The sequence below is a fragment of the Podarcis raffonei genome, chromosome 6 (genome assembly GCF_027172205.1).
Source record: "Podarcis raffonei isolate rPodRaf1 chromosome 6, rPodRaf1.pri, whole genome shotgun sequence".
NCBI lineage: Eukaryota > Metazoa > Chordata > Lepidosauria > Squamata > Lacertidae > Podarcis > Podarcis raffonei.
In genome coordinates this window covers 75,793,026-75,816,785 of record NC_070607.1, presented here as the reverse complement: position 1 = coordinate 75,816,785, position 23,760 = coordinate 75,793,026, and the positions used below count along the sequence as shown (strand labels likewise).

At 47.3% G+C, this 23,760-nt stretch overlaps 1 protein-coding gene across 1 annotated transcript; it reads left to right on the top strand.

Moving 5' to 3' along the window:
• The first annotated feature begins 4,411 nt into the window (after positions 1-4,411).
• On the top strand, positions 4,412-23,204 carry MAFB (MAF bZIP transcription factor B). Its single transcript, XM_053394061.1, has 3 exons — positions 4,412-6,208; positions 19,742-19,803; positions 21,945-23,204. Exons 1-2 carry the CDS (start codon positions 5,238-5,240, stop codon positions 19,752-19,754), a joined length of 984 nt encoding a protein of 327 aa, XP_053250036.1. The 5' UTR covers positions 4,412-5,237; the 3' UTR covers positions 19,755-19,803; positions 21,945-23,204.
• The last annotated feature ends 556 nt before the right edge of the window (positions 23,205-23,760 follow it).

Genomic DNA, 23,760 nt, shown 5'->3' with positions numbered 1-23,760 from the left:
TATTAAAGGGGGGAAACCGGGGCGGGGTGGTGGTGGTAAAGGAAAGACTCCTTTATAGCTGCCTGGATAGTTTATGAGGACCGAGAAGGGCTCAGAGAAATGCCCACGGAGGCGCGTTCGTTCGGGGGTAGAAAGAAAAGACAGGGAAGAAAGGGATCGCTGGGGGTGGGTGGATGGATTGGGGGCAGGAATCAAAGACGAAGCAAAGCAGTAAAATTTTCTCGTAGGGAAACATCCGCTCAGCCTTTCCTTTCCTTTCAGAGTCTCCACCTCGCAAAAGGATTAAGGAACATATTTTTATTGTTAAAGAAGAGCAAGTGAATGCAAGGATCGCGCTCTGAGATTAGCTTGCACAGGGATAGAAAAGAGGTTGGATGAGGGAAAAGGGGTGTCGGGGGAAGAGGCTTTCCTCCCATGGACCCTTGGGTCAACAGGATCCTTGCTGAGGGAGGTTACCCCACATCCAAAAAACCCCACAACCCTGTTTCTGAGGTCGCAGGCTCTTCTGCCCCCCTATGCAAGGCAATGGAGAGCGCGCGCGCCTTGCACTGTATTCCACATAATGCGCATTCCATATAAAGTGCCGCGTGAGCGAAAACGGCAGAGCATCCGCGATGGCTTGCCAACGAAAGGGGCTTCGGTGGGGATTGCAACCCGCCCTTCCTTCTCCAGAAACGTGCGGCGAGGTGCGTTGAATTATAAATGCTTAAACCGGATGCAGGAGAGAGAGAGAGAGAGAGAACCACTCTCTCTCCATCATCATAATCATAATCATCTCCATAGAAAGTGTGGATAAAATAACTCAGCAATCTGCAAGGGATGCGGCGGAGGGGGGAGGTCCTATGCGAAAGGGCCGCGTGGGGAGGGGGCAGCAGCTTCCTTCAGGTAAGGAGAAGGGATCAGTTGACTTCTTCTTCGGGGTGAGGAGCTGCTTAAAGGATGCAGTTGCGCCTTCGTTTAGTCTCCTCTTTCTGCTCTCCCCACCTTCGGATGGCGGCAGGCCGCAAACTGCTTACACTGGAGTAGACACCTGGCTCTTTGTATTCCTCCCCCCCCCAAAAAAGGCTGTGTGTGTATGTGTTTGTGTGTGTACAAACCCACCCACCAAAATACTGGTGTGACTGGTGTAGGCCGCAGCTCAGTGGCCCCGATCCAGCGGCCCCGGCTGACCTGGCAAGCCTAAACAGAGATAAACACCATAGGTTAGGAAGGAAAGCAGTCCCCAGAGTCTCAATGGGACTTACTTTTGAGTAAGCAGAGTTGGGGATCGCGCTGTGGAAGCCAAACAGTGAAGAAAGATCAGACAGAAATTTTATTTTTGCTTTTTTTTTAAGCCACAAAATTCAACAACGTCAATATTTTCAAAGGGTCGATCCCAAGCAAACCAGCGCGCGATCCTAACCATGATGTCAATGACGTCTGTGATTTACTCTCCAGTAAGCGTGGGTGCGGTCCTGTTTACACTTCAACGCCACTGAAATAAGGGCGATCGGACTTACTTTGAAGTAAACTTGCTTAGTAGAACGATGCCAGGCTGCTATAGCGAGCCTGCTAGTGGTTTATCTTAAACCAAAGGCCCCGATTCTAAAGACACCGTTTTACAAACAAGTCCACCTGGTTTCTGCGGCTTTTACTTCCAGGTAGATGTGCTTTACTTAGATATGCTTAAAATCGGAGGAGGGCGGAAAAGACTATCCTGGTTGCGCCGAACTCAAAAGCATTCGCTATGAATTAATTTACAGAGCCAACCTATTACACGTCTGCTCAGAAGCCCATTGAGTTGAATGGGGCTTTGTCAATTATAGTTGCAGCCAGAAGCGCGCCTTAGTGCTGGATTGTGGTTATAATGTTACAGCCCGCATTGATTCTATTGCGCTCTACTTTCACGAAATGAATTTGGGCAGGGGGGTGGCCTCAACCCGCTTCTCCCACCCTTCTTCTGTGATTTGAGTAGACCCGGGGATTGAGGCGACTCAGGTCAACCGCCCGGCCCCAGCGGAATCCGAACTCAGGACCTCCCGGTGCTTTTAAACCGAGAATAGTCCATTCATCAGAAAGCAGCATGAGCGATTTCCCTCGGTGCTTGCGCTCTCTTCTGGTTAATGTGCACGTCCTTGTTGATTGCGGGGGGGAGGGGGCGGCGTGGAGAGATTTCTCTCTCTCTCTCTCTCTCTCTCTCTCTCTCTCTCTCTCTCTCTCTTCCTGGATACGATTAAACGGAACAGGAAAGCAAATCTCAGAGAATTTCAAAAACAGGGAAGGGGAGCCGCGGTTCAAAACTGCAGCCGTCTAATTGCCTGGGCGACTAAGTCCGGATGAATTCTGTTTTGCCAGTTACGAGTAACGAGGCAGAGGATGTTTACCAAGGGCTCCTGGGCCAGGCACGTGGAAAGATGCAAAGCAGTATTGATTTTGCCTGGGTGTGTATCTTTTAGGGAGAATTGCATGTTCTGCCGATGTCCGTGGAAGAAAAGACCCTCGTTGGTCTAATTTTCCCTCCACACACTTCAGATAGCAAGGAGAGGAGAATCCCTAAATCCTGCAAAACAAACAAACAACAACAAAAACCCACCACAATTCAGCTGCTGCTGTTTGATTTGGGCTATCATAGCACGCCGAAAGCTTCTAACTTTACGCTGTCTCTATTTAACTCTTCGTCCTCCTGCATCTCTCTCTCTATCTGACACACGCCCCTCTTCCTTCCTGGAGAAACAGGTAGAGTTTATATAGGTGGACACAGTATCCTTCTAGCAGGGTCTGGTGGTCACCTGGCCCCACGGAAGCCTCTGTCCTAGCTTTCGAGGGGGCTTTCTTCCCCCGTGCCCTCATCTCTCAGCCTCAGGAGGTTCTTGCAACAGACTCTCCCCTCAAATCCCAGCTGATTGCAGTCGAAGAACCCCAGTTCCAAGCGAGCACGTTCAAGGCAATGAGGTCCGTTGGCATGCCCTGAAATTCCTTTGGGAAGAGGCCTGCGCGGAAGGCGGAGATAATATATAGCCAGCGACGGTTACCCTCGCGTTCTTGTAGTGCCTGGGCATCGCATCACGACACCTGGAGATTTCTGGAAACTGCACTGAGCTACTATTGTATTCAAAGTTTTGATCGCATCTTTAAAAGAAATTGGGGGGGGGCGAGGAGAGGGTAAAACCTGTGTGCATCAGTAACTAGCATATATCCTCTTCCCTTTCTGAATGAAAAAGATCAGAGGTCATAAAACATTTTATCAATCAGAGGGGTGGGTGGGTGTGAAATACCCTTTCTGTGAGAAGACGGCAAGTGGGTGAAGAAATAACCCAACAGTCCCTGGTGGGAAAGGATCACTTGGATTTAAAACGCCGTGCCCGTGTAGGAAGTCGAGGTCCTCCCGATACACATTTCGCTTCGGTTGCCCCTGCCGTTTCTATTCCTCATCCATAGATGCTTCCGTCAATTTCGCCTCCTGCTCTGATCATTTCCCCCTCTCCTTTACAGATGGATGCTATACTCCATGTGACCACTTGGGGTCGCGCTTTATGCCTGTTTGGGGCAGAGCTGCTGAAAAGAGAAATAAGAGCGAGCGAGCGAGCACCTTAATCTCCCTTAATCGTTACAAAATGTTCAAACAAAAACAGTGGTCCAAAAAAAGAAAGAAAGAAGAAATCTTGCAAAATGTGATATTTGCATGCATTTACTCGCGGAGAAGAGGAAATGACAGGCCTGCCCCAGGTGTGAAATGGAGAGGTCTGGTTCCTCCCTGCCCACCCGTCCTGTTGAACTCATCCACCACTGCTAGGATGCTCTTTTTAAAAATGATCTCTAACTAGGGACCTCGCTCCCCCGCTCCATGTAAAAAAGGCAGTGCAAAACATGTCTACAACCCGCTTCCTTCCCATCCTGCAATATGCATGCACGCGCACACACCTCACCCGCGTTTTGCCCTAACTTTCTTGTGCGATAAACCCCATCTCCTTCCCAGGCACCATAAACACGGGGGGTGGAGGAGTTACAGCCCTTTATTGGCACTTTCTCTTATTCCCCCTCCCCCGCGAAGCAATTCTTTTTTGCTCCCTTTCCTATAATGGGGACGGTGTGTGTGACGGGCTGGTGGGGGATTTATTAATTAAGGGTAATTAATAAAGGTGTGGGCGGGGGAGGGTGACTCGCAAAGCCATAGACAGGCGCGGGAAGAAGAACCTGGTGGCGAGATGAAAACATGAAACGCCCCCCGCCCCACAAGCCCGGCCGGGAGCTGGGCTGCGCGAGCTGCTTCTCCAGCTGCGAGTCAGCTGACTGGCTGCGAGCTGTCAGCCGGGCTTGGGAGCGCGGGCCCCGCCCCCCGGCTACCCCAGGAACTCCGCGCCCGGGCCGCGGTTGGTCGGCGCGCCCCCGCCGGCCCCGCCCCTCGCGCATATAAGTAGAGGAGAGCTAAGGCGCGCCGAACCACAGCTGTTCAATCGGCGCTGGAGGCAGCGGCCGCGAGCCGAGCGCAGCTTGCCGAGGAGTGGGCTGCGCGCGTGTGAGAGAGAGAGTGAGAGAGAGAGAGAGGGTGCTGTTCTTTTTTCCCCTTTCCCCTCCTCTTCCTCCTCCTCCTCCTGCTGCTGCTGCGCTCTCTCCTTCCCGGCCTCCCTCCCATTTCCCAGCGCGATCGCAACTCTGCACACAAAAAGCAGCAACTGCAACCAGCCGCCCTTCTCTGCTGAGCAGCAAAGCGAGCGAAAAGTTGCTCCAGGTCGCGAAGGGAAGCCGGACTTACAAACCAGAGACTGAATCTGAATCCTTGCAGATCGCTCGTTCCCCGGTCTCTCCCTGCGAGGGGAAGCAGCGCGCGCACGTACGAACAGCTCCGAAGGATTTTCCTCCCCCCTGCATTCTTCCTTTTAAAAAAAAATCTGCTCTTTTTTTGCCAGCGGGTTTCTGGCAAGCAGGAGAAACTGACAGCTCTCTCTCTCTCCTTGCATTGCATCGCCGGCACCGTTAGGGCGAAGGAGAACGAAGAGCCGCGGCCCCTCGAGGGAGAGAGAGTGAGTGAGTGTGTCTCTCTCCGGCTCTGGCTGTCTCCGGGACTTGGCTTGGCTGCGGCGAAGCGGCGGAGAAAGTTTCTTCCGGGCTGGCTGGCAGCGAGGAGGGTTGGAGCGTGGAGTGAGCCGACGAGGCGGTGAGATCCGTCCTCCTCCTCGTCGTCGCCGTCGTCGCCGTCGTGGTCCCCTCTCCTCTCTCCGGCGGGAGAGGAGGCTCTTCCCCCCGCGGAGCCCAGCGCGATGGCTGGCGAGCTGAGCATCGGCCCCGAGCTGCCCACCAGCCCCCTGGCCATGGAGTACGTCAATGACTTCGACCTGATGAAATTCGACGTGAAGAAGGAGCCCCTGGGCCGAGCCGACCGCTCGGGCCGCCACTGCACGCGCCTGCAGCCCGCCGGCTCGGTGTCGTCCACCCCGATCAGTACCCCCTGCAGCTCGGTGCCGTCGTCGCCCAGCTTCAGCCCCACCGAACAGAAGACGCACCTGGAGGACCTCTACTGGATGGCCAACAGCTACCAGCAGATGAACCCCGAGACGCTCAACCTCACTCCGGAGGACGCGGTGGAAGCCCTCATCGGGTCCCACCAGGTGCCCCAGCAGCTCCAGGGCTTCGAGAGCTTCCGGGCCGCTGCCGCTCACCACCACCACCATCACCACCAGCATCACCATCACCAGTACACCGGGGTCCCCCACGAAGACCTGTCGGGCAACGGGCACCCTCACCATCATCACCACCACCACCCTCACCATCACCAGGCGTCGCCCACCCCTTCCAACGCCTCCAGCTCCTCCCAGCAGCTCCAGAACACTCACCAGCCTCACCCATCGTCCTCGTCTTCGTCCTCCTCGTCCTCCAGCAGCGTGGAAGACCGGTTCTCCGACGACCAGCTGGTGTCGATGTCCGTGCGGGAGCTCAACCGGCACCTGAGGGGCTTCACCAAGGACGAGGTGATCCGCCTCAAGCAGAAGAGGAGGACCTTGAAGAACAGAGGCTATGCCCAGTCTTGCAGGTACAAGCGGGTCCAGCAGAAGCATCACCTGGAGAACGAGAAGACCCAGCTCATCCAACAGGTGGAACAGCTCAAGCAAGAGGTCAACCGGCTGGCCAGAGAAAGAGACGCCTACAAGCTCAAGTGCGAGAAACTGGCCAGCAATGGCTTCCGAGAGGCCGGATCCACCAGTGACAACCCGTCTTCTCCCGAGTTCTTCATGTGAGTCCTTAAAAAAAACAAAAAACCCCACCAGCCAACCGAGATATGTTTCTCCCCCTACCCACCCCCCACCTGCTCCCCAGTTGTCGTCCCCCCTCTCCCATCCTCTGACATCTCCATCCATCCTACCCTCTTGAGCTGAGAGTCAGAAGAGCAACCGAGGGGCCTGGGAAGGGGGTGACGCGTTGGCCTGTGTAATCCGTGACTCTGCTAATCTTTGCAGATCCTTGTCTTCCTCTAGATGAGCTGCGAAGATCCAAGCGGGAGGGGAAGGGTCGCAACTTTTTCATCTTAATTGGCCAGAGAGAGACAGAGATGTGTAGAAGAGAGAGAAAGAGACGGACAGAGAGAGAGATGGGGCGGAGGGGGTGGGATGGGGAGAGAAAAGTAGGTGGGGAGGAGGAGAAAAGGACTGTTTTAAACTAACACACACACAAATGTTTTATACGAAACGGTTGCTTGCTTGTAGAACTTTAACCTGGACTTTGCAAAGCAAAACGATGGGCACTGGACAAGCCATCTAGAATTACCTGCTTTGGAGTGGTTGTTGTTTTATAAACGGAAGGAAGAAAACAAGAGAGAAGGGAGGAAAATACCCAATTTACCTGGAAAAAGAGGAGAGGACAATATATGCAGACTCCTCATATATTGCCTGCCTATGAGAAAGTGACAGAATTCAGATGGGACGTTGCCATGCGAGAGAGAAGGGAGGGAGAGGAAAGAAAATGAAAACTCCTCGGTTTTATTGCCTGCTTGATTATATAGGGGATAAAAATACGGAAAAAATCTGCATTAAAAATATTAATCCTGCATGCTGGACATGTATGGTAACTTCTATTTTGTACCATTTTTCTTGTTTAAACTTTTCGCATGTTGTTGATCATCGATCATATCTTCTTTTTCTGTTCCTGTTCGTTTTTTCCCCCCCTTTTCTTTTCAATGAGTGAGGAAATGTCACGAGTATATATATAAAGTCCTCTTTTTTAACTGCTCATGCAACTGTTTCTCTATATTTCTTTTAAAAATAAATAAATCTGGGCTCATTCCACCAGGAACTTCTCCTGGGCATGTCCCTTTGGAATGAACAGGGCTGCTCTTGGTGGATTGGGCCCCCTGTTAGCTTGTAAATATATATCAGCCATATCAACCGGCGCAGGGGGCAAATCACAATAACATTTCAGCAGGCTGGCTTTTGATGGTTTTGGTCGTTCTTTAGGGAAATAATAAATTTACACACACACACGAGAGAAAAGAGAAATTCTGGGCATTTTGCATTCAGAAAGCAACTTTGTATATTTGGTGCACTTTGAAAAGCTGTAACTTTAAAAAAAATGCTTTTAGTTTTCATTTTGGTTTTTGTTGGGGCAGAGAAAATGACAAGCCTAACTTCCACCCCAATGATCTTAAATATACTTTAGAAGTTAACTCTTCTCAAATCAGCGGAGTTGACCTCCCGATCTGTGCGGTTAGAAAGGGCCAAGTTGCCCCTGAATTAAATTGGACTTTACTTCCAAGTATGTGTCTTGGTGTGTCCTTCAGAGAGCCAAAAGGAAAACAAGTAGCCCGGGCAGAATATTATTAATGTGTGACAACGCTTGGATCCCGTGCTGGGTCTTCACCGCAGTCCCCAGTAATCTTCCGTATGGGCTACCTGAATTTATCAGACACTCAGGAAAAGTAAGAGATTTTACAACTTGGCGATTACTTCTCCCCGCCCTCGCAAGCCCCTAGCAACAATTGGCCGCTTCACTTCTTAACGCTGAGAGATGCGAGTCAGTTTCAGTGGCTGCGTCCCGGGCAACTCACGTGCTCGCGCTCTGATTGGAGTTAAGTTAATCAGTGTAAGAGTAGGAATAGATTCTGAATGCATTAAAAAAAACAAAAACCACACCTCTTATTTTTTTAAAAGATATGTTTTGGAGGCAGACACTTCGCTTTTTCAAGTATATTCTTTTTTGCAATGTTTAACCTGCTTCTTCATGCAGCCAGTGAGAGTTTAGCCAAATTTCTTCGCAAATGCTAATACTGTAGTTAATAATCTGGAGTCTTATGGGTGTGTTTATTACTTTTTTCTTCTGGTGTTTTTTTTTCCTCCTGCAGGTCAGTAAAAGGATTTTATGTTGCACTGACAAAAATACCAAAATGAAAACCTTTATTTTTTAGTTTTCTTTTAGGGTTTGCTGGCACTGCTGGCCGGATGCATTTTAAGTTTGTATTAGTTTATAAATTAACAGTAATACCAAGAATCGTGAAAAATGAAGAGCATGGTGCTTGCCGTTTTAAATATTGTGGATATTAATAGTCATGCATCAGAAAAAAAATTACCCCTCTGAGCTTTTTGGGTTTTTACGGATTCAACTGTGTTGAAGTCGCAACATTGCAGCAGCAGAGAGAGAAAAAATATTGTTTTTATTTCATGTAAACGTTCTGAAGGGATCAATTTAAAATCCTGCTTATGATATGAAAAATATTAAAAAAACACCTCTTGGTCTTATTGTAGTTTTATTCAGACTGGTTTCTGGTTTTTGTTTGTTTATTAAATTGTTTCATATTTTTGCTTACTAATATCATTGAAATGGTATTTTCTTTGGAGGGGGTACTTCTTTCACTACTTGGGGGTTGAATTCTCTCACTACTTGGGGGAAGAAGACATTTGTGACTGTTATTATTATTTGGGTCCAGATTCACCAAATCAGGGGACTGCTAGAACTCTGTACTTTCAGCCCGATCCATTATCAAAATTCTTCTTAAAAAAAACCTAACAATAACATCCTGCAGTCTGAGAAAAGATGTATTTTCTCGGAAGTAAGTTTTAACGTGTTAAAAGGGGATCTCTTCCACATAAATGCCCTAAGATGGTAGCCTTAGTCCCAGACACTTAATTTCAGAGGCAGCATATATATATCACTGTGCTTTAACCTGTATATGATAGATCAAGTTGAGGTCAAATGATGATTTCAGCAATATCGTTGCACTAAGTTGTGCTTTGGTCTTCATAATATTCTAGTTTGTCTGGAACTGAAATTCTCATTTCTTATTCTAAAAGCATTTAACTTGGAAGCGAGCATCTTTGATTTTAATGAGAGCTTCCATGGAAAAAGTGTTCCGGCTCAGGATAGAACATGGAAGTTTTCTGGCTTGCTTTAGTCCAACCTTTCAGCGTCCTTAAATGAAGGGGCCACAGCATTAAGGGGGGGAGAGAAAGATGCCAAGACCACGTCCTTCTGTAAAATGGACAGGCCTCGATGGAACTTTGGCCTGGGCTCAGCCGTACATCACCCTGGTCTCGAACCACCCAGGGATCGGGAACTTTTCACTCTCTGCAAAGATCTGTTTGCCTGTGCTGTTTCCAAAGAGCCCCAAACTCTCCATGCGGCTGAAAATAGTTGCTTTTTTCAATTGGACTGAAATCCTTCGGCCTGTCTTACTGCCCCTGCACACACACACACTCTACCCCACTCTGTCCAATGACACAAAACGTCGAAAGGGTTAAACGCCAACACACACACACAAACACACACAGCTAGCTTCCACACATCTCCAGTTTCACACCTAAGAGAGGCTGAACCGAGTCCGAACTGAAATGCTCGGGCCTGATAGCAAGGCAGCTTCATCACATCAGGTGTGTGTGGGGGGGAGTCTCTCTCAGGTGAGCGAAAGGGACCTGCGGCGATCGTGCTGAAACACAGGCCCAAGAGATTAACAAAACGTACGGGATGGGCCTTGTGTATCTGTGTGTATATACAGAGCGCCATTCCGGTTCCCTGGGGAGGAATGGGGGGGGGAGAACCTCTTTGTTGTTGTTATTTATTATTATTTATTCAACAACCTGCACGCCCCCTCCCTCCCAGGCAAAACCATTCGTGAAACAGAAAGCGCCTAGCGGAGCAACGCTGACCCAGAGAGCCCCGGGGGGCTACCCCTTGGAAGCACCCCGCCCCCCGGATTTGAACCGTCCTTCGCTGCGTCCTCATTTCCCCACAAGCCAAAGTCAGAGTTGTGCGTTTCCTGATCTAGCCAGCTTCAACTGCCTCCCACAGACCCGTCCCTCGGTTCCCAGGAGGTGATCTTCGCCTCCGCCACTCGCCACCGCAGCTGATTCATGCTTTCACTCCTCTTCTGTTAATTCACTAAGTTTAGGCTGATGGTGGAGGTGACTAGAAGAAAAGCCAGCGGAGGCGGTCGATGCCCCCTCCTTCCTGATACAAACAGCTGAGTCTCCCCACGCTCAGAATCAGCGCAAGAGTGTAAACTTTTTCAAAAACAAAAACCCAACCATACATAATTTAATTTGAACCGATTTAGGTACGCTCGAGGTGAGCCGAACCTTCCACCTTACTTCCATGGAAAGTGTAGGAAGAAAGGGAGGTACATTTACGCGGAGGTAAGCTCTGTGGGTTTCTGGGGAACACGATAAAAAAAGAAAAACCAGTCTGTAACTCAGAAGCGAAGCCTCGCTGAGTTGAGCTGGGCCTGGCTTCCTGGTACGCGCCGTCGGGCTTGCAAGCCTCAGCAGGCTGACTAGGGAGTCAATTCCCTTGACCAGCGTGAGACAGAGAACCAGGAAACTTGAAATACACTTCCAAGAGAACGTACGTAGGATCCGGATGGCAAAAGCTTTCGGATCTAGGCCTTCTGCTCTCAAATGACGGGCAAGTTGCGCAGGTAGGGAACTGTGTGTGTGTGTGTGGTTTGGTTTTTAAACAACTTTCCACTCCTTTTCAGAACTCAAACTGGGAAAGACCTATTTCTGTTATTCCTCCCGAAACTGTCCTCTTGGAAGGGAGGCCGAGATGGGGTGAAGGATCATTATAATAAGGCGTGCGTGAGAGAAGGGGGTCGGGGATCAGTTAAATCTGTGAGGAGGAGACTCCCACAAAGACCGCACTTGCAAGCGGAAGACAAATGCGAAGCTTTGCCTGCGGGTCGATCATCCCCACCAGGCAGCGAGGGTTGTCAGTATTCGTAAGAAAAATCCCAACCCCGCACTGGCTGCTAGAGAAGGCGGAGAAGAGCCGCTGCCAGCCCGCAAGAGCAGTATGGAGGAGGGGGATAGCGAGGGCTTCATTTTTCGCCCCCTCCCCACTTGCCAAGGGAGGCACGCTCGGCCTGTCGGAAGGCCTGAGCGGAATATTGTTCGTGGGAACTGCCATCGCATATTAATGTTCTCTCATGCATGCACGGAATAAATCACTGCAGCTAATTGAGCAACAATTTTTCCCCCTCCAGGAAAACAGGCCTCAGAGAAGTACAAGGAGGTTCCTTTTGCGGCGCCCAGATTCCCATCAAATAACTGTGTCAGTGGGAAGGTTCAAGGGCAGAGGTCCGCTGCTGTAGGAAGTGTCCTGGCAGCAGCACTCGGCGCTCTTAATAAACGTTAATTTAGCGGACTTTAAAAATTTGATAAAAATCAAAGTATCAACCTCCTCTAGTTAGGCTTGTGGGATTAAAAAATGAGTGGTGCCGAGGGGGTAGGACTTTCGAGCAGAAGTCAAGGGTCCCGCTCGGGAGAACGAGCAGGAGGACCTCCTAACGTAGCGCGAAGTCATAGACAGTATTACAGTATACCATCTAAGAAGGAAGGTTGGCGCAAGGACGTTAAAGTAAGAGTCTTTGAATTACCTAACTGTAGGAGGGCTAGGAACATGGGCAGCCGCATTATATGCCAAGCCAGGCAGGTTTAGTGATCCTGGGATCACCTGGGATCTCTCGCATGCAAAGTGCGTGGCACTAAGGCACAGTCCTGCTAAGATCGCTTTGTTTTTGGTGGTGTTTCCCCCTTCTTTCTTTCTTTTTTTTTTGAGGGGCACTCAGTTTTGGGCCTGTGGCAGTGGGCGCAAGTTGTCTACTTGCTGACAAACGGAACCGGGAGAAAGCAGGCACATCTTGCAGAGATTCAGTTACAGTATAACTCCGACCTCTGCAAATGGGACAGAGGGCGAGTTTCTCAGGCTACAAACCTTGAGGTTACAATGCTATCAGGACACGTTGGTGTACGCAAAACAGCGACCCTCTCTCTCTCTCTCTCTCTCTCTCTCTCCGTCCCCCCCCCTCTGTTTATGTAGAGGAGGCTAAACGTGCACGCACGCGCGCACACATACCCCGACTGCAACCCTATGCACCATTGCTCAGGAATAAGGCTAACTTCGGAGTAAGCATGCTTAGAATTGAAGCGATGCGCACATTCTCTAGGGGGCTGTTTCAAAACAGACGCCCCAACAAGGCTGTTTTGAGATCAGAGGGGAAGTGAAACTTCATGCTGAAAGGGACGGAGGAGGATTCCACCCCCCCAGCTGCTCTACAAATTTCACAAGCTTTGTTGCTATAAAATCACATACAAACACACCATGAACATTTGTGGAAATTGGAGAAGTGACCCTTAAAAAGGAATTTAAACATTCACATTTTTTGGAGACGACCTGGTAGCTTTAGCAGGAAAGAAGGAAACCCAACGCAGCGAATGTGAAATGCTTGTGTCTGTTTGTGGATAGAAAGTGCACCAGAAGTAATTGCAGAGAGATGGGGTGGTGATGGGGAAGAGAGCGCACTAGTAGAATGGATGTCTGATCACAGGGACCGGATGCAATAGATAAGATGCAGCCCCAAACCTGAGCATGTTTAACTCAGAAGTAAGCCCTACCTTATCTAATAGAGCTGACGCGCTATTAAGCAAGACCACTGAATTCAACCGGGCTTGCTTCTCTGAGTAGGCATGGTGAGGTTTGCGCGGGATGTATGTATGCCAAATGGCAGCCTAAGGTTTCTAGTGGCGCAGCTATGGCATGGGAAGAGACATACAGACTCAAATAGACAGACTGTAGCTGACACAAGATAGGCAGACGCCGCTGTGTACAGACAGACATGCTCACAACTCGGAATACAGACACGATTAGGGTGGGAAAGATACAGTTGAATAAAACTAGGGTAGTTTGAAAACGCGGGGAGGTGTTATCCTATCTGAGGTTTCTCTCTTCCCCCCACCGCACCCGATTTTCCTTGTGTGTGATTTTCCTCTGCACAGAAGAGAAGCAGATGAATTCACTAGCAGAGCAAAACTGCAGGCCGCCTCTTCTCGCCCCCTATAGAAAAAAAAATCACAGCTTTCCTGCATCAGGAGAAGTTCGGCCTTTTCTCTCATTGCCTGGCCTGGAGTCTCTAGCTGGGTTGTCCACCGTCTTTTCACTCAGCCACTTCGCTTTCTCCACAATTTATTCTCTCTCTCCCTTTCTCTTTCTCTTTCTCTCTCAAACTGGCCTAAGGGCATTCCGGTATACAGTATTTTCTTTCAGTATGTCTCGATAGGTTCTCAGTTCAGAAGAACAGTTGACACAAGCATCAGCTGGAAAGAGGAAAGCGCAATTCTCTCTCCGTGTGTGTGTGTGTGAGAGAGAGAGAGAGCGAGAGAGCGAGAGAGAAAATGTATGCACACCCACCTACAAAAGGGCTGCCCTTGGGGCCAGTGCTTGCTTTTATATTATTAAAAACCAAACAACTACGATACGTTCCGGATTAAGCTCAAGCTTTCAACACCCACTGCTGAAACTCCACGCATGTGATGGAAGCTAGAGATGGTAACTGAGGACTGAGGGGAAGGCGCTTTTTGCACAAGCTCGGGAACGCACGGCAGGAATACGCAATCTGAACATAAGCCTCGGGGACGATTCCCATTAGCTTGTTAGCCTCTCACACAAAACCCCCGCCAATATTGCCAAGCAGCTTGCTTCCACCTTAGACGGGCTGCTGATCTCGATGAACTCTCGGTCCGAGGCATCAGATCTCTCCTTGCGGACTTCTTAGCCCCCTGTTCCCTGCGCAGCTTGACCCACGCGCGCGTTCATTTCCTCTTGGCTATTGATTGACAGCAAAAATAGGAAGTGTTGTGCAGAGAGGAAGAAAGTGGAGTAGACAGGGAAGCGTTGGCCAGGGAAAGTAAGATGCAAGGGGCGCCATGCGGTAGGGGGTGGGAGGGAAGAGAAGGGCTCAGTCACCCCCTCCTTTGTTTCGGATCACGCCTAGTGGTGATATCTCAAGAGCACTTGCTCCCCGGTTATTCTTATGCGGCACACTAAAGTAACCTTCCCCAAGGGAAGATCAAGGAACTTTGCTATGAATTTTGTTTCTCTCTTCCGCCTCTTGCAACCTAAAAGGGGACCTCTGAGAGGAGGAGACCTACGAGTCCCGCCAGAATCTTTATTTTGAAGAACTGATGTAGGAACATAGGATGTCAGACCACTGGTCTCTACCCTGACCGGCAGCAGCTCTCCAGGGTTTCAGACAGGGGCCTCCTCAGAGTCTTATCTGGAGATGCCGGGGATTGAACCTGGTACCTTCTGCATGCAAAGCAGACGCTCTGCCACTGAGCCACTGCCGTTCCCTTTAGCCCTTTCCCTAGATCCAGGAAGACAACGTCACCAGTCCACAGAACGCGGAATAGAATGTCCCAAACATTCTGTAGGAGACGCATTGTATAATGGTCTGGAATTATGATTCAGGACCCATAAATTAAAGGGGGATAAGGCCTCAGCCAAGCTCTTACTCCTATATGCAGTGTCAGACCTGCTCCAACGCTGCAATTTAACAATAACATATACGAAGAGCGAGAGCGAGCCTTGGCCCATGTACAGAGTTCCGCCACTAACCGTAGCCAAGCCTTTCTGGGGATTAATAGTAAGGATCAAGTTTCGGCGAGCAGCATATGTAACTTCCAGGCAGACTTCAATCTACAAAAGACACACACACACACACCCCCCCCTTCTAGGTGTAGAGATTAAATGCTGCCGCCCTGATATGGGCAACAGGCAAGCCATATTTTGCTGTTTTTATAGAAGCCTTCTTTGCGCAGGGAAAAGAGCAATCATGGTTATTACTGTTCTCCTTTTATATATCAGAAACTGGGGCCAAAGAAAGCAAATTTTCCTCTGGACCGAGGTGTGAGGAGCAATGAGCGATGCAAAGGCTTGTGTTGTATCAGCCTATTGCATCTACAAAGGCATTGACTATGCAGTGGAAGACAAGCCTAATAAACGTGTTTGTTTACCAGGAAGTATGTCCTGCTGTTTTCAATGGAGCCAGCTCCCAAGCAAGGGTGCACAGGATGGCGGTCTTACAGCCCCAATCCTTTTACCCAGAAGTAAGTCCTACTCATTTTAAGCGTTTATCCTGATTTCCCAGGGCTGCTAGCCTATGCGCGCTTTTCTTAGGAGGACATCAGCGGCTACCATCTCTGAGTAAGAGCACATATGGCCGGGCTACATAACTAGGAATCTGGATCAGCACCCCTCGTCTTTCACGTCGCCTTTGGAGACGAAATATAGCCAAACTATTCCACATTAGGAACCAAGCCCTGTAGATCTCAGTGGAGTGTTACTCTTGAGTAAGCATGCATGTGGCTCAGGCTGCACACAGGAAGCATTACGGGACCCGATCCCGGGGTCAGTGCAACCTTCCCCCATCCCGAGGTGGGGTTGGGGTATATAGTTCCTGGCAGAAATACAGCTACGCACATGCTGATGTCCCACTTCTTTCTTAAGGCGCTTGATTTCACTACCGTTTTGCAACGAGCACGTGTCTTCCACTGACTCGAGTTCGAATCCACCCAATAGTTGTCACTTAGTTCCATTCATTTGCATCATGGTCCGAGATTCCTCCCCTCACCCCAGCAAAGCTTGATTGTCCCTAATCCAATTTGCCTGTGACCTTTTCTTTTAAGATATTGTCATTGCAGTGAGAGCTGCATGCATAAAAAAAGTACAGGAGGTTTGAAGGCCGTTCAGGATTTGCAGCCTCTTCCAAATGTGGCGTCTGATTCTGCTCTTCCTGCATTCTCGAGGTGCGGTGCAGCCGCTGCTGCCGAGACCCCTTCAGTGCAAATCAGATTATTGTGTTTGATCTTCCAGTTTTGCTGGAGCTATTGCTAACCGTTGTAGAGAGATTTGCATTGCTCCGGGTTTGCTCTCCCTGCAGGGCAGAGAAGGGAACGACTAACAAGGTTTTGCCCCAGAATTAAACAAGACGAGCAGGAAACGCAACGGGGGATCGCGATGGAAGGGGGGTGTAGCAGATGATGCTTGCGCCTGGGACTATAGAGGATCCCACTGGAATCATTTAAGACAGGCCTGGCTCAAAGTCAGATCACTTTTGGAATTGGAGATTAGCAAATATATATACACAGAGAGAGACTTGTGAATGAGCTCCACTGGACTGAGTGTGACTTAAATCCAAGCAAGCCAGAATTGGATCGGGCCGCAAGTTTATGCGTTCCTCCTTGGAAGTAACTTCTATTGAACCCAGTGGGGCTGCCTTCTACATATGCACAAAAACCTGCTTTATGGCTGCAATCGTTTTGTACACTTACAGTCTGCATAATATTTATTTTATACGCAAGGAAATCTCACATAGAATGATTGGAAGGGACCACGAGGGTCATCTAATTTAACTCCCTGCAATGCTGGAATTTTTTTATCCCAACGTGGAGCTCGAACCCACGACCCTGAAATCAAGAGTCTCATGTTCTTACCGACTGAACTATCTTGTTGCAATCAGTGGGACTTAGTCCCTGAGAAGTGTGTGCAAGATCGCAGCCTTACTTGGCAGTAACCGCATTAAATTCAGTGGGACTTCCGAGCAAACGGGCTTTAGAGGTGCACGAATGGGTTTGCGTGTGTGCAAATAAACTTAGTCCAACATGACTGACACTCAGAGCGGATCCACTGAAATCAAAGGACTTGACGTTAGTCATAGCCCGAGCAGACCGATTGCAACCATTGATTTCAAAGGGTCTACTCCGAGCAAGACTCAGTCGGATCTTACCCCCGATTTTCGGTGTGTGTGCTCACCATAAAAACTCCGCAGGAAAACCTCCCCCCCCCCCAGAGATGCCCGTCTGATCAACTTTTGCAATCCAGTAGATCATGCACAGTACTGGTTAGCCTTGAAGGAGCCAGGCTGGCAACATTATTAGGATGAGCTTGGGATTGCGAGATAACCGCTCCCAGCTGTGTTTTAGGTTTTAATGTGATTTTTTTAAAAACATTTTTTTTTTAAAAAAAGATATTTTAACTTGGCGAAACGCCCGCATGTCGCTCGAGCAAGCTGGTTCCGCGGGTTGATTGACAGCGCAAGGTCACCGAGCTCTTCTGGGCGATGGGTGTCAAGTTTCAAGAGCAGACAGATAAAGCTGCCGGAAAGCTCTTTTCTGGCCCCCCCCCAGCCTTTTCCCTGCTTCTTCTCGCCTTGTTCTTTTTGGCATGGCGGAAGAACCCTCTTCAGACCCAGAAAGCAAGGACAACGGGCACTCTGCCCTACCTGCGCAGTTTATGCGTAGACCTTGCTTTTTTCCTGCTTAGCTGCGACACTGCGAAAAGAAGGCTTTGGTCGGGTTGACCAAATCCCAGCCGAGCTGTAGAGCTCAGGAATTTTGTCTCCCACCTTTTAGAACCAGGGGCTTGCAAAGTTTCTGCTGCTTTCAAACAACAGTGGTAAATGTTTCAAACACAGCAGGTAAGGTTTAAAAAGTTCAGGTCCATTTTGTATATTTAAGGGACGGATTTACACCCTCCCTTAAATATATTAAGGGTTCAATCCTATATAGATGTCTGCTCAAAACCATGTCTGACTACATTCAGTAAGGGAGCACATTCAGAGAAGGGGGTTTATAATTGCAGCCCATCTCCAATAAATGAAAGAAGAAACTTAACCTTTAGTATTATTTTTACTACATTTGCTCCTCTCTCCCCCCTTTATGGTTAAGGGTAGGCTTAGGCTGTGTGTGTGTAAGTGTCACTGAACTCAGTGCAACTTACTACTGAGTAGATAAGCATGCAGTGGGATGCAGCAGAAACACCCCTCCCCCTCCAGGAGGGGACAGAAAGGGCAACACATGTGGGCAAATAGTGTCTGGGGAAAAATATTAATGACAGGAGTTCCTTATAACAGGGGAGGGTAAGTTGGGGGATAAGCTCCTTGTTGGGTGTGTGGTTGCCCCCTGGCCTCCCTGCATGGTCCATGCATGCATAAGTTTGCACTGCACAATTTTTGCTTTCCCTTTGACTATATACCTCCATGAATTAGTCTCTCTCTCTCTCTCTCTCTCTCTCTCTCTCTCTCTCTCTCTCTCTCCCCCCCCCCCACCTCCATTCCAATACATTCTGTAAGGTGGACTTCTAGAATGCAACACTGGCTGCCTGTTTTATATAAGGCGGAGGGAAGGTTTCTGTGCTTGCTTTTCTCGCTGTTTAGAAAGGCACCTTAAATAAATGATACGCTTCTTGGACCAAGGCAGGAGCAAACCTTCTGCACAGCTGTGCTCTTGGAATGGAGGAACCCTTTTCTATGCTGCATGCTTTCCTCTGCACAGTGGCAATTCAGAAGTGTTAAAGGAATAGAAGAAGGATATACAGCAAACCCATGCTTGACAATGATTTCCTGATGTTTCTGCTTCGCATGGCCATAATTAGAATAAGTGCATTGCAATTACAGAAGAGGAACTCATATGTAAGGCAAAAGGTACTGACACAGACTCCCCTCTCCTTTCTCTCATCGCTTTGCTCAAGCAGTTAGGAGCAGCTTTTAGCGAGAAAGATCTGCCCTTTGAATGTATTTTATTCCCCCTTTTAAAGTTTCATTACTTCTCTCAAGCTCTCCCCCCCATGCAAAATGCGACGTTTCCACGCTCTGTACATGTGCTCCCTTAAAAGATTTGTTTAGCTAAGGAAACCGCTGCTAAGCGGCGAGAAAGGAATTAAATGTATAGAATGATAAGCTGCTGCGAAGACGTATAAGAACACTTAAATTAATAATAAGGACTTGTTCTGAGGCAAAATTCAATTTTGCTTCCTATTATGCAATCTTTGCATGTAAAGTTGCTTTAATGCAAAATAGCAGCTCATCAAAAATTCTGTTTTATTGGTATCAAAAATTTATGATATCCTGAGGCATGAGGGGCCAGGGCACAAGGTAGGCAAGCCATGTCCTTTTAGCAAGTTTAGTGCTTTCTGAAAAGCAATGTATTTCAAACTTGGGGGAAAATTATTCCTGAGATGATGGTATGGTGGTGGGGAAGTTTCGGTTGTGGTAAGGCTGCTTGCACGAGAAAGTCACTGAATACTGGCAGTCAGTAAGCCAAATATATTCTTTCGGCACAGTTCAGAGATGTCGCAGGCAGCTGCTATTATTGGTTGGAGAAGGAAGAAAGGGGTCTTCTGAAGTGTTACTGGGAAATCTTCAGTTTCCCAGCCTATATCAACAATTGTATATGCTCTCTGACCCATTTATCAGTAAATATGAATGTCTGTAGAAATGTAGAAATGCAAGGGGCCAGACCTAGACTTGCTCATGCTTAGAATGGGCCCACTAAAATCAACGCGACTTCTTAGTCATAACTAATTTGTCCTATTCATTTAACTGGGTCTACCTGAAGCACAACTAAATCTGGTTCCAACCCAAGCTGTCCAAAAATGTGTCTGAATTTTATTTATTTATCTTTATAAAAAAAGCTTCACGTGCTTTTCTGTGCTATCTTTATTTCTCTCTTAGTACCATGCTGTAAAGCACTGTGCAAGAAAACCTCACAACACACTCTCAACAGCCTCATGAGGGTAGGTAATCAATATAAGAATCTAATCGTTTTGCTGGTAGATTTAAGCTGATAGTGGCTCCTTCTGGCTGCAGGGGGATCCATGGAAAAAGTGAGCCTGGAACCCTGGTTTTCCATGTAGTGGAGCAAAATGAGTTGGAGCAAGGCCTGCAATGTTCTCCAAAACAGTTGGCTAGTTTCTACACCCACCCACACACCCCTCACTGTTCTCCAGACAAAAGGCGTTATCAGAGTCCAAGGACACATTCCTGCCAGGCGAAAACAGTCAAGGACTGTGGACTGGTGCAAGATGTTGTGGCTAAGGATGGTTGTGCATGTGATGTGGGGAGAGTCCTGAAGGCCAGGATCCTCAACTCTGGTCTAATGTGAGAGATGCTGATCCAGAAATCTGTCTAGAAGCCAAGCTTTCTGATCAATGCTCTCCCACCAGATGTCAAAGAGAACAACAACTACCAGACTTTTAGAAGACATTTGAAGGCAGCCCTGTTTAGGGAAGCTTTTAATGTATGACGGACTGCTGTATTTTAATATTTTGTTGGAAGCCGCCCAGAGTGATGGGCAGGGTATAAATACAAAATTATTATTATTATTATTATTATTATTATTATTATTACAGTGGTACCTCAGGTTAAGTACTTAATTCATTCTGGAGGTCCGTACTTAACCTGAAACTGTTCTTAACCTGAAGCACCACTTTAGCTAATGGGGCCTCCTGCTGCTGCCATGCCACCGGAGCACGATTTCTGTTCTCATCCTGAAGCAAAGTTCTTAACCTGAAGCACTATTTCTGGGTTAGCGGAGTCTGTAACCTGAAGAGTATGTAACCTGAAGCGTATGTAACCCAAGGTACCACTGTATTATTATTATTATTATTATTATTATTATCTAAGAGGCACATGGAAGGGCTGGTTGTCAACACCCTGTGGTAAGGAAACACAGTCTGTGTATGCCCAGAGATAGTTCCATCTTTATTGCTTCTTCCAGTGAGCCATGGGGATTGGAAACAATATCTGATGCCCAGCTCAGAAAGGTGGCCTTCCATTCTGCACTGCACTCGCCGTAATAGCAGAATTAGTGCCCACGTACTGGTGGAAATGGAGCTGAGTTTGGGCTGCTGAGAAACAAGAGGAAGTCATCCTGATGTTTACAGATTTGTTTTTTTTAATCAAACCCTGCCACAAATAAAACAGAAAGAGACATCCCCATGCATCCTAAGAGCCAAATGAGCATTGAGCATTCTCAGTGGACACAGGCACCAATGAATGCCAGCTAGATAAGAAAAAGTGAAGGCAGGGTGGGGTGGGGAAAATGAAAGGGCAGTTGGGCTGCTGGAACTCCCAACAGCTTTGTGTCCCAGAGGGTAGCATGGCTGGCTGGCTGGCATGAACAGGAGTGCTCTATTTAGTGGAGGGTGTTACACGGCAACATTTTGTTCTACTTTTAGCACTGGGTGTAATGAAAGACTTATTTCTGTTGCTCTTTTTGTCTGACAGTTCTAAGTAAAGACCCCTTTAACGGCAGACTTACAAACACCACACATTTGTTCTGGGTATCTGCTGCCCAGTCAGCTGATCTGGATATCAGTGGTGCTGATCAGTGGTTTGGAGTGCCTGCGTCCAGTTATGGGTCCAGGGACCCCTTAATTGACCTGGGTGCTTTGTTTGCTGGGAGTGTTCCTAGGCAGAACTTCATGCATATAGGTAGGCAGGTTGCTTGGGGATTTTGCGGCACATCAACAGTTAAATTGTATTCTGCCACATGCATATAGAAGTAGAAATTTCAGAACTAAGAAACTCCTAAGTGATTCACACATAGTCTGGGAAATCAGCTTTCTATACATTGTTGCTATGACTATATTATATATATATATATATATATATATATATATATATATATATATATATATATATATATATATATAAAGGGTATAATAAATACGGTATATAAAAATTATTCTGAAGCTACAAGTCTAAGCAAGGACAGACTAAGCAGAATCAAGCCTTCATGATGTTTGTTTCTAACCTACTGACTGTCTTATTTCCTTCTTTATCATTCAGAGCTCAGTTTAAAAATGGCTTTATACATTGTCTTGTCCACACAAGAACCCTCATGAGAAAGGTTACTATTGTTCTTATTTTGCAGATGGGGAAACTTGCAGAAGGCCATCCAGTGAAACCATTGCTACATTGGGGAGAGTGTTTTGGATGAACTTGGCCCATGGGATTGCACTAATTTCCTCTTTACAGCATGTGGCTATTAGGACTCTATTAGTGCCCTGCACATCATGGTGACCAAGAACCAGGAGAAGAAGCTAAATGGATTGCAAACCTACTTGAAGAGCACGATGAAAAACCGCTGAATCATCAGCCGTGTCTTCCTCACTTTGGATCCTTCTCCCATTTTTGGGTTTCTCCACCCCCCCCTCAAAGTACAATGTTATTTTCAAGGGCAAGTTCATTTCAGACTCTGGATGGGGGTACCTTTTGTAAATTTCTCCCATGTTAAAAAAACCCCAATAATCAAATATTTGCCTCCTCCCCACCAAAAAAGTACATCAGGGACAAAGATTGTAGACCAGCCTGCTGCTGGCAGGGCTAGTTTTGTATGTCCAGAGGTTTCTTTCATTTTTTTAAAAAAAAGAATACAAGGGAACATTGTTTATAACTGTGATTCCCCCATTTGTATTTGAAGTGGTACACTCCATTCTACCACCTCATTACACCACCATCTCATTCGGCTAGATGGGCAGACCAGGCCTTAGGCAAGTTACTTTCTCTCAGACTCAGTGTCTCCCCTCAATTCTGTAATATGGGGATAATGCTTGGTTGTTAGGCAGGATTGCTGAGCTGATGAATGTGTAGTGCTTTGAACTCTCTAAGCACTATATAAATGCTATTATTAGCACAAAACACAAAGACACAATGTGCCGTTCCATCCACTCCAAAATATACCTGATTCACAATCTCTAATAAAGGTGAATCACAGGTAAGAATTGTGCGTCATTTATAAAATGAAAAGAGCCAGAGTTGAAGCCTGTCTTGAAGCCAGATTGTATGACGGGAATCAACTCTATTGTTAGAAAGCTTAATGATCGTAATGGTGAATGGAAGACACTTTGTATGTGTTTCAGTGTGCTCTTATCTTGATTATTTATGAATGTCTATGATGCAGGTATATGTCCTGACATTGAAAACAGGTTCTGAAACTAAGCCTGGTGAGTCTTAACTAAAATAAAACCCAGAATAAGTGTTAAATTTCCACTCAGAAGAAGGCTGTGTAGTAATGTCACCCAGTTCCATAATTTATGAAGCAATTTGGATCACACTTAAACATAGCAGACTTATCATCTTGTCTCTGGAATAGAATTTAAAGACATTGTTTATAATAAATCATTGCAACTCTGCATCTTTTGTCTCTTCTTTAATCTGTATCCAGTTGTACTTTACTGTAAATACATCATAATTACCAGTGTCTGGTGTTTATGTATGCAACAGCTGATAGGTGACACTCTTTTGTTTAATCGTCTGCACAGTAAGCAAAGGGTTCTCTGCTGCAAATAAAAAATCAAATCAAATCAAAGATAAATGTGGTACTTGGAGGGTTAAACAAGGTCTCAGAATCTGAGTAAATATTTATATGAAGTGCTCAAAGAAGGGAAAGGAGGGGCAAAAAGCCCCTCTCAATATAACTAAATATAAATTACAGAGCTTTATATTAGCTGTCAAATTATTCTAGCTCTTGTATTCAAGTACTTGTTCCACTGGTAATGCTACATGCGACATGCAGGTTTATGCCTTGTTGCAAGGCTTGGCAAGTAATTAAACTAAATTGTTTGGAGGTTTACACAGATTTATCCAGTCCGTGGAAGAGACAAGCAACCTGTTAACTTGACGGTTACTACAAGGGCATCATTCTCCATCACCACTTAAAGGCAGGAATGAAAGCAAGCAAGAAAATG

Excerpts from the sequence above, each read along its gene's own strand:
- MAFB (XM_053394061.1), top strand. The coding sequence starts at position 5,238 with ATGGCTGGCGAGCTGAGCATCGGCCCCGAGCTGCCCACCAGCCCCCTG.